This window comes from Bidens hawaiensis, unplaced genomic scaffold (genome assembly GCF_021521415.1).
Source record: "Bidens hawaiensis isolate Kalapana, Puna unplaced genomic scaffold, B.hawaiensis_p1.1 tig00015854_1, whole genome shotgun sequence".
NCBI lineage: Eukaryota > Viridiplantae > Streptophyta > Magnoliopsida > Asterales > Asteraceae > Bidens > Bidens hawaiensis.
This window is the reverse complement of record NW_027492417.1, coordinates 135,910-146,122: the sequence shown is the minus strand read 5'-3', so window position 1 is coordinate 146,122 and position 10,213 is coordinate 135,910. Positions and strand designations below refer to the sequence as shown.

Below are 10,213 nucleotides of genomic sequence, written 5' to 3'. Positions count from 1 at the left end.
AAAGAATTTTTTCAATGGAGAAAAAAGCAAACAATTTAGAACATGAAATATGCCCAAGAATCATGAAAAAACTAGCAGATAATAAAAAGTGTTAAAGGTAATATCATATTATAATTTTTTTATTAATTTTTATGAATATTTATAGACTTTTGAGTTGATTGTGTAGGCATTGGAAAGTCATTCCAAGTGCTAACATCATATTTGAAGTAATGGATGAGAAAGATGCATTTGCAGTGAACATCGAAGAACAAACTTGCACTTGCAGATCATGGCAATTGTCAGGCATACCTTGTGTTCATACAGTTGCAACATTAGCCTTCATTAACAAGGAGCTAGAAACTTATGTCAGTAATTCGTTTAAGAAGGACAAGTTCAAGGAAGCATATAAGCACTCTATCAAACCATTAAAAGGAAGTTTGTATTGGCCTAAAACAGATGATATCAAACCCTTACCTCCGAAAGAAAGACGAATGCCCGGTAGACTAACAGTGAAGTGGAAAAGAGATCCTTCAGAGAAAGTGAAGAAGAGCTCGAAAGTTGGCGTTAAAAGACATATGACTTGTCAAAATTGTCAAGAAATTGGGCACAATATTAGGTCTTGCACAAAGGAGAAGAGAAACCCACAACCAAAGAAGACGAGGCAAAAGGGTAGACATAAAATTATTGATTCAACAAGTGCGACCCGAAATAAAAATGCTGGTTAACAAGTCTTTTTTTAGTTTGCGTGAATGTTATTTAAAAACTCTTTTGGTTATGTTAACGAGAATGCTGGCTAGTCTTCTATTTTTTTTGTGTTTGATGATTATGATGAATTATGTTTTTTTTGGTATTATAATGAATTTTGTTTTTTTGGTATTACGATGAATTCTTTTTTTTTGTTTGATAAATTCTGAAACTTGCTTTTTTTTTTAATAAAAAATTTGATTGCTAATGCTTTTCGTAAAAATGAAACTAATTTTTTGGAAGTTATAATAATTAAAAAATGTAATTTTGAATTTTATTGTATTTATTTATTAACAAAATCCATGTCACTAATTATAATTTCATGTCATCAGTCCATGTCATCATTAACAATTTCTTAAAATGAAAATATTCCATGTCATCATAATAACCTACCAAAATGATAAAAAAACTTGGATAAGTTGATAGATGAAACTTGAGTAATCTAAATGAGACAAAAAAAAGTTTGAGTAACCTTATTGAGACAAAAAAAGTTTGAGTAACCAAATTGGTACAATTATGAAAGTTGGTTACTATTCTATAAAGTTGCCCCGAAATATAAATACTTATATATAATATATAGGTGACCAAGACGAGAGATTCTAAACGAGTAGTTCAATTACGTGAAGGTTACCATCTATTATCAAGAATCCACTCCATTTTAGCATTAATAATTATTATTCAAACATGTGGTGAAGTTGTCGTAGCAATATATGATAGATAGCTTCTTAAGCCTTAAGTGAGCATCTTTGGCACTAAGGAGGTAGCATGCGTATTTTAAACTCCACCCTTTCCTAATGTCATGCCACCACAATGATGTCAATTTAAGTTGGCAAGTAGTTTCGTAAAGTAGAAAGATTAAGATTGACTTCGATTTCTCAAATACCAATTCTAACAACTTCGGGTGGTTGTAGTTTAGTCACACAACCTCCCCTTGATTGATTTATGTAGGTTATAATTACACACTCTATTAACATATGATTTCTTTAACTAGCATGATATCCTAAGCAAAGCCATTTTCGGATTACCAAAACTTAGAAAAATACATCATAGCTTATATCTCATCATTTCTAAGTACAGTATAAGGATCCATGTTTCGATAATGTATCAAAGTATCTCTATCTTTCAAGAACATGAATCGATTATGAATGATTGCCAATACAATTGACAATCACCAACTTTGAATTAGTATTTTAAGATGGTGAAACATTTCTCATCAAAAGATAATTGTAAGATAACCATGTACTTTACGAGACTATACCACATGCTTTAAATAATCATCAAGTAAAACAAAGCATCTTCTTAGATTTTAGATGGTAAATGGAGTTTAGCTCATAATGAGCATGGTGATTAACATTAGGATGGATGATGATAACAAACACATGATTAAACTAGAACAATCTAACCAAATGTAAATGAATCTTCCTTCTTATGATGGTTGATGATGATGATTGATGGTGATGACCTCCAAGCCTTCAAACTCTTCACTAGATCTTCAATGTGAGTGTTAGTGTTTGTTTTTATTCGAGAAAACTGGATAGAACTCTCTTCAAGGCACACCAAATGAGTGCAACATGAGCCACTATTTATAGGCAATCTGGAGTGAGAAGCACGACCCCGTGCTTACGTAGGCACGCCCCCGTGCTTTTTAGTGACATGTGCTGAATTCATTTTGTCTTTTCTAGTAGACGACCACGGCCCTATGGTTGAGAGGCACGACCCCATGCTTTTGTTCCAAGATTTTGTCTTTTCTTGTAGATTTTTGTCTTTTCTGGTGTTCAAAGGCATGGGGCGTGTTTTTTTGCTTTTCTTGTACTTTCTTCTGTTTTTCTTCGTCTTTTCGATTATTTCTTTGTTTGGGGCTCGGTTTCACCTGGAATCACATTTTATTATGATAAGTAGCTTTTTGTGCTATGTTATTTAGTAGAAATTGCAGTTTTTAGAGATTATTTGATGCCGAAAAGATGTATAATTTTATGTACATCAAACATCCCCACACTTGAACATTGCTTGTCCTCAAGCAATCTTTTTATAAATTTTCTCTAAAAACAGCAAACTTGGATTATAGCCATCCCTTAAGCGAGCTCCAAGAAAATAGAACGAAATAACCAACCTTAATTCATATTAGTGAAAAATAAAAAGGAAATTTTGTTTTTATGAGCTTCCGTTTATGCAAAACGTCAAGTTCTCACAATGTTCACTCACACTCGGTTTTATATCTGATCATACCTATGATGTATGTATGTGAACACTCTTAGTCAGAATGTAACCTGTGATAAATAAGCTTGTAACAAGTTCAAATCTCCACCTTTGTGAAGGGTTGCATAAATCAGAAGGTAATATTGGTTGGTTTTGTGTGAGTTGGGATTTTGGTATTTTGTGGTGGATAAGGGCTTTTGGTTGAGGATGGTAAATACAACTTTTTCTGATGATCAGAGATTCTGATATGTCTTAGATGGTTTTTTTTATATCTAATGACTCTTTTAAGGTCAGATCGGCAAGACCAGTTTTGTCGAGGATGTGGATAAGTTCTTCCTCAATCCTGTTCTGAACATAATTTCCAACTTTAGTGGATTTTTCGGCTTTGAGCCTAATAGCCCCCACCCTCATTAGTTCGGTATATTCATGTTGAGACTGAGTTTGACTTTTTCTGCATCTTCCTTCGTGGGACCAGTTTCCGCAACCTAAGCATCGTTCGTATCTTTTTACTCTTCTCTTCATTGCGTTTTTGGAAGTTCCACAAAATGGTGGCATTTGTTCTTGTTGGTGCCACTTTTTCCTCACCTCATTGCTGAAGAGAAATATTCTCTCCCTAAGTTCTGGAGACAACCTAGGTTTTGTGAAGTGTATGTAGCAAAGGACATTGAAATCGAAAGAATGCATTTCCAGTTTTTTAGGGTCTGCCGGTAAAAGTTTAGTGTTGTATTTTACCAGTGATATGGATAAAGTGGTAAAGTTTTGGTTAAGGTTTTTGGTTTTTTGTAATTTGGCGAATGGTTTGACGGGATTGTGACAATATTACCTTCTTCCTTATACAATGCTTCGTGCGGTCTTGAAATGAATAATTGCAACAAGTTCTAAATCACACGAAACATATGACTCTCTCAAAGCTTCCGAAAAATATTTGTGTGGTTTATGCCGGCGGAATTTTCATGGGCTAATGTTCTTAGTTCCTCGAGCTCGTGAATTTGATCTTTCCAGTTTATGCCGGCGGACGTTAGATCAAAGTTTACTGCTCTGAGAGCCCAATAGGCTTTGTGTTTTAATTCTACTGGTAGATGACATGATTTCCCGAAAACGAGCTTGGAAGGTGTCGTTCCTATGGGGGTTTTGTAAGCGGTCCTGAGGGCCCACAAAGCGTCATCTAACTTTTCTGCCCAATTTTTGTGATTCATTCCTATAGTTCTTTCTAAAATCCTTTTAATTCCTCGATTTGAGATCTCCACTTGCCCACTAGTCTGAGGGTGATATGTTGTTGCCAGTAGGTGGTGAACCCCATATCGTGCTACGACTTTGTCTATTAGAGCGTTACAGAAGTGGGTACCTCTTTCGCTGATTAGGGCTTTTGGAGTGCCGAATCGTGAAAATAACTTTTTCAGAAATCTTATAACTACTCGAGCATCGTTAGTGGGAAGAGCTTGTGCTTCTACCCATTTAGATACGTAGTCGACTGCTACAAGAATGTATTTATTTCCGAACGAGTTAGGAAATGAGCCCATGAAATATATTCCCCATACATCAAAGACTTCACAAATTTGAATGCCTTTTTGAGCCATCTCATTTTTGGATGAGATGTTCCCGGCTCTTTGACAAGCATCGCATGCTTGGATCAAAGTATGTGTATCTTTGTATATGATGGGCCAGAAGAATCCTGCATCGAACACTTTTCTGACCGTAGTGGCGGTACCGTGATGCCCACCAGTTGGTCCTTCATGATAGTGTTTGAGAATATCTAAGGCTTCCTCTCCAGCTACACATCTACGAATAACCTGATCAGCACCTATCCTAAACAAGTATGGATCTTCCCAAAAGTAGAACTTAAGGTCGGAGAAGAATTTCTTTCGCTGTTGATGAGAAATTCATTTTCTTAGGATTCTACAAGCTAGGTAGTTTGCGAAGCCGGCATACCAAGGAATTTCGTCTTTCTATTCTATGACCGCTTGGATATGCATGAGAGTTTTATGTGGGAAATTATCGTTGAAAATTTTCTTGTGAAGTTCTTCTGAAGCTGGGCATTCTAAATGTGAGAGGTGGTCTGCGGCGACATTCTCTGCTCCCCTTTTGTCTTTGACTTCTATGTCGAATTCTTGGAGTAGTAGGATCCATCTGATAAGTTTGGGTTTGGCATCTTGCTTATTGAAGTGGTAACGTATTGTGGCATGGTCGGTGTATACTATGGTTTTGGAAAGAACTAGGTAGGATCTAAATTTTTCAAAAGCAAAAACTACTGCTAACAACTCTTTTTCTGTTGTGGTGTAATTTTCTTGTGCATCATTAAGAGTTTTACTAGCATAGTAGATTGGGTGAAAGTGTTTTTCTTTGCGTTGTCCTAGTACGGCTCCAACTGCAAAGTCACTTGCATCGCACATGATTTCGAATGGAAGAGTCCAATCGGGTGTAGTCATGATCGGTGCGTTTACGAGTTTGTCTTTTAATATGTTGAATGATTCAACACATTCTTCAGAAAAGACGAAGGGTGCGTCTTTTTCCAGAAGTTTGGTCATAGGTATAGCAATTTTTAAGAAATCTTTTATGAAGCGGCGGTAGAAGCCTGCGTGACCTAGAAAACTTCTAATGGCTCTGACTGAAGTTGGCGGTGGAAGTTTGGATATGGTTTCTATTTTGGCTCTATCAACTTCTAGTCAGTTTTGAGAAATCTTGTGACCGAGAATAATGCCTTCCTTTACCATAAAGTGACATTTTTCCCAGTTGAGTACTAAATTTACTTCCTCATATCTGGTTAACATTTTGTCGAGGTTGTTTAAACAATGATCGAAGGAATTTCCAAAGACTGAGAAGTCGTCCATGAATACTTCCATAGAGTTTTCGATCATTTGTTGAAAGATGGCCACCATGCAACGTTGGAAAGTGGCTGGAGCATTACATAATCCAAATGGAATTCTTCGGTAGGCGAAGGTTCCGTATGGACATGTAAATGTGGCTTTCTCCTGATCTTCAGGAGCAATTGAATTTGGAAATATCCAGAAAATCCGTCAAGAAAACAGTAGAACATTTTTCCAGATAATCGTTCAAGCATTTGATCGATGAAAGTGAGTGGAAAATGATCTTTTCTTGTGGCGTCATTAAGCTTCCGGTAGTCAATGAAAACTCGCCAGCCTGTGATGGTTCTCATTGGTATAAGCTCATCCTTCTCGTTCATTACGACCGTCATTCCTCCTTTCTTAGGTACTACTTGAACGGGACTAACCCAAGGTGAATCTGAAATTGGGTAGATTAATCCGGCATCAAGTAGTTTGATTGCTTCCTTCTTCACCACATCTTGCATGTTGGGATTGAGACATCTTTGATGTTGGACCACGGGTTTGTATTCTTTTTCCATTAGAATTTTGTGAGTACAAAAGGATGGATTGATGCCCTTGATATCCATGATCTTTCATGCGATAGCCTTCTTATGGTTTTTGAGAACCTTAAGAAGTTCCTCTTTCTCTTCTTTAGAAAGGTGAGATAAAATAATTACTGGGAGTTGAGAGTCTTTTTCTAGAAAGGCGTATTCAAGATGTTTTGGTAGTTCTTTTAATTCTAAGGCTGGTGGTTCTTTGATTGATGGTTTTGATTTTTCATCACATTTGGTGATCTCCATATACTACTTTTGATGCTTCCTCATAATCATCATTGATATCTTCGTTTTCTAACATGGGTATGTTGAGTGTTTTATCTAAGACTTGTGTTTCCAGCGGTGTATTAATGGAAGAATCTCGCACATAACAACTTACGATAATATCTATGATGTCAACACAGTATAATGTGTCATTATGATGTTGCGGATATTGCATAGATTTTCCTAAGTCAAAAGTGATTGCCTCGTCATTGACCCTAAGAGTGAGTTTGCCGGTGCAAACATCAATAATAGCCTTTGCGGTGGCTAAAAAGGGTCTTCCTAAAATTAGAGGTATACTTTTGTCTTCCTCCATGCCTAGAATCACAAAATCTACCGGGAAAACAAATTTGTCAATTTTGACAAACATGTTTTCAACAATGCTCCGAGGATATTTAACAGATCGGTAAGCTAATTGAATGCTCATGCGGGTGGGCTTTGGTTCTCCTATCCATAGTTTTGCAAAAACCGCATAAGGCATTAAATTAATACTAGCTCCTAGGTCAGCTAGGGCATCGCTAACAGACAAATTTCCTATGAGACATGGGATAGTAAAGCTCCCTGGATCGGTCATTTTCGTTGGCAGCTTGCTTTGGAGGACTGCTGAACATTCTTCACTCAGGGTGACATGTGAGATTTCCTCCAGCTTCATTTTGTTTGTCATCACTTTTTTGAGAAACTTGGCATATTTTGGCATTTGAGCGATGGCTTTGACAAAAGGGATGTTGATATGGAGTTGTTTGAAGAGTTCTAAAAACTTCTCGTACTGAGCTTCCAATCGAACCTGCTTCAGCCTCCCAGGGTATGGAATAGGTGGAACATATGTTCGGACAGGCTTCTTGGGTTTTACGGTACCTGTCGGGGTTAGTCTTTCCTGCGTTTTATCAGGATATTCCTTTTTCGTAACTGGTCCTAAAGTTGGTGAGGTAATAGTGGTTGTACCGCTTCTGAGTGTAATAGCGTTAGCTGTCGCATTCGGGTTGGTGATTGTATTGCTTGGAAGAGTGTCGGGTGGTCTTTCGGATAATTGTCGGGCTTTGATTTGAGTTTCTAGATTCTGTAGTGATACTTGTTGACTTTTGAGTTCGGCTTCATGTTTTAATAATACTCCGCTGATATCAACAGCTCTTGAGTCGACCTTCTTTTCTGCTTCATTTGTTTTGGTCATGAGTTGGATTTGCATTTCTTCGATTTTTGAGTAGCTTGGGTTTTGATGGCTACTAGAAATTTGATCTTGGAATTGAGGTTAAGGCTGGAAAGATTGATTCATTGGTCTTTTCTCGAATCTGGGTAAGGGTTGAGTGTTACCTCCGTATTTCTAGCTGAAATTCGGGTGGTTTCTCCATCCTGGATTGTAGTTGTTGCTGAAAGCGTTGTTCTGTCGAGCGATGAAATCGACTTCTTCCATATCCATAATGACTTGTTTACAGTCACTTGTCTAATGATTTCCTCCACAAGTGTCACAGGTGAGTCTATTTTTTGATAGCTCGGCTTGAAGTTGTTCGAATTTTTTAGAAAGAGCTTCAAGTTGTGCTGTGACAAGAGTGTTGGAATCAACATGGTGTATTCCTTTATGGGTAGGTGTAAATCTTGGTGGGTTGTAAGCGAAACTCTTCTTTGCGGCCTTCTCCAAGACTTCAAATGCTTCGTTAGGTGATTTGGATCACAGGTCTCCACCAGCGATTTGGTCGATGGCCTGTTTGTTTTGACTGGATTGTGTATCAAAGAAAGTTTGTACTTGTAACCATACGCTCAGTCCATGATGTAGGCATCTTCTTAGAAGACTTTTGTATCTTCCCCATGCTACGTGTAACGACTCATCATCATCGATCCGGAATCCGGTAATGCTGGCTCGGTATTTGGTAGTTTTATCAGGCGGAAAATGTTTAGGGAGAAACTGTTCAACCATTTGGTCCCAAGTGGTGATGGAACCAGAGGAAATAGATTCTATCCATTCCAGGGCTTGACCCCTTAGAGAGAAAGGAAAGAGTATAAGCTTGATTTGATCGTCTGAACAGTTCTGAATTTTAAAGGTTCCACAGATTCATAGGAATCGAGATATGTGAGAAAGAGGGTCCTCGTCGAGGAGACCATGAAATTGAACTGAATTTTCCACCATATGAATGGTGCTTGATTTGATTTCGAAATTTTCGGTGATTTCGGGTGGTGCCACTCCATTGCCGTAGCCTTCGAGAGTTGGCTTGGCATATTGGTTCATGTTCGGCTCATTGTTCTGGGCCGCCATCATTTCTTCGGTTTGATTTTCTTCTGATGTGGTGGCGTCTACTGATTCGTCTTTGATTGCTTCGGCGGTTTCAGCTGTCCATTTATGTGCTCGTCAACGAAAGAGTCGTTCCGGTTAGAAATTGGAGAAACAAGCTCGGATTCAAAAGTAGAGGACATTCATGGGACTAAATCAAAATGAAAACTGAAGTTAGTTAAAGTTAAACTAAAGGTTAGTAGAAGTTAAACTACGAGCTAGGCTAAGCTATTTTTGACTAAACTAAGGTCTAAATTAATTAAACTAAATTAACGGTTAGGTAAATAAAGGTTAAAATTAGGCTAGCCGTAAAATTATATAGTTAGTAATTAATAAAAAATATAAAGTAAAGTAAAATAAAAGTTAAAAAATTGTACAATTATAAACAATGATTAAATTAAAACTTGGATCGTTCTTAGAAACGTACCGTGTCCCCGACAACGACGCCAAAAACTTGATGCTTGCTGCGTGTGGTAGTAAAATATGATGGATGGAATGATTTGCTTTTGCACAAGATCATGTTTTAAATTTATAAAAGTGATTTCTACAAAGACTAAACACACACAAAATAGGCAAGTGTACCTATCGTATATGTAGAATAGTATTGGTAAGAACCAAGTATCGATCCGTGGACACAAATATTTCTAATAACAAATCGTTTTTTTACTTTAATCGGAGATTTGAATCATTTTGGGGTCAATTTTTGAACTTTTTATGAAATATAAATACTTATATATAATATATAGGTGACCAAGACGAGAGATTCTAAACGATTAGTTCAATTACGTGAAGTTTACCATCTAATATCAAGAATCCACTCCATTTTGGCATTAATAATTATTATTCAAACATGTGGTGAACTTGCCGTAGCAATATATGATAGATTGCTCCTTAAGCCTTAAGTGAGCATCTTTGGCACTAAAGAGGTAGCATACGCATTTTAAAGTCCACTCTTTCCTAATGTCATGCCACCTCAATGATGTCAATTTAAGTTGGCAAGTAGTTTCGTAAAGTAGAAAGATTAGGATTGACTTCGAGTTCTCAAATACCAATTCTAACAACATCGGGTGGTTGTAGTTTAGTCACACAACCTCCCCTTGGTTGATTTATGTAGGTTATGATTACACACTCTGTTAACATATGATTTCTTTAACTAGCATGATATCCTAAGCAAAGCCATTTTCGAATTACCAAGACTTAGAAAAATACATCATAACTTATATCTCATCATTTCTAAGTAAGTAAGGGATCCATGTTTCGATAATGTATCAAAGTATTTCTATCTTTCAAGAACATGAATCGATCATGAATGATTGCCAATACAATTGACAATCACCAACTTTGAATTAGTATTTTAAGATGGTGAAACATTTCTCATCAAAAGATAATTGTAAGAT

At 36.9% G+C, this 10,213-nt stretch overlaps 1 protein-coding gene across 1 annotated transcript; it reads left to right on the top strand.

Moving 5' to 3' along the window:
- The first annotated feature begins 209 nt into the window (after positions 1–209).
- LOC143549892 (uncharacterized) lies at positions 210–704 on the top strand. Its single transcript, XM_077040671.1, has one exon. The coding sequence runs from the start codon at positions 210–212 to the stop codon at positions 702–704; it is 495 nt and encodes a 164-aa protein (XP_076896786.1).
- Positions 705–10,213: the final 9,509 nt, after the last annotated feature.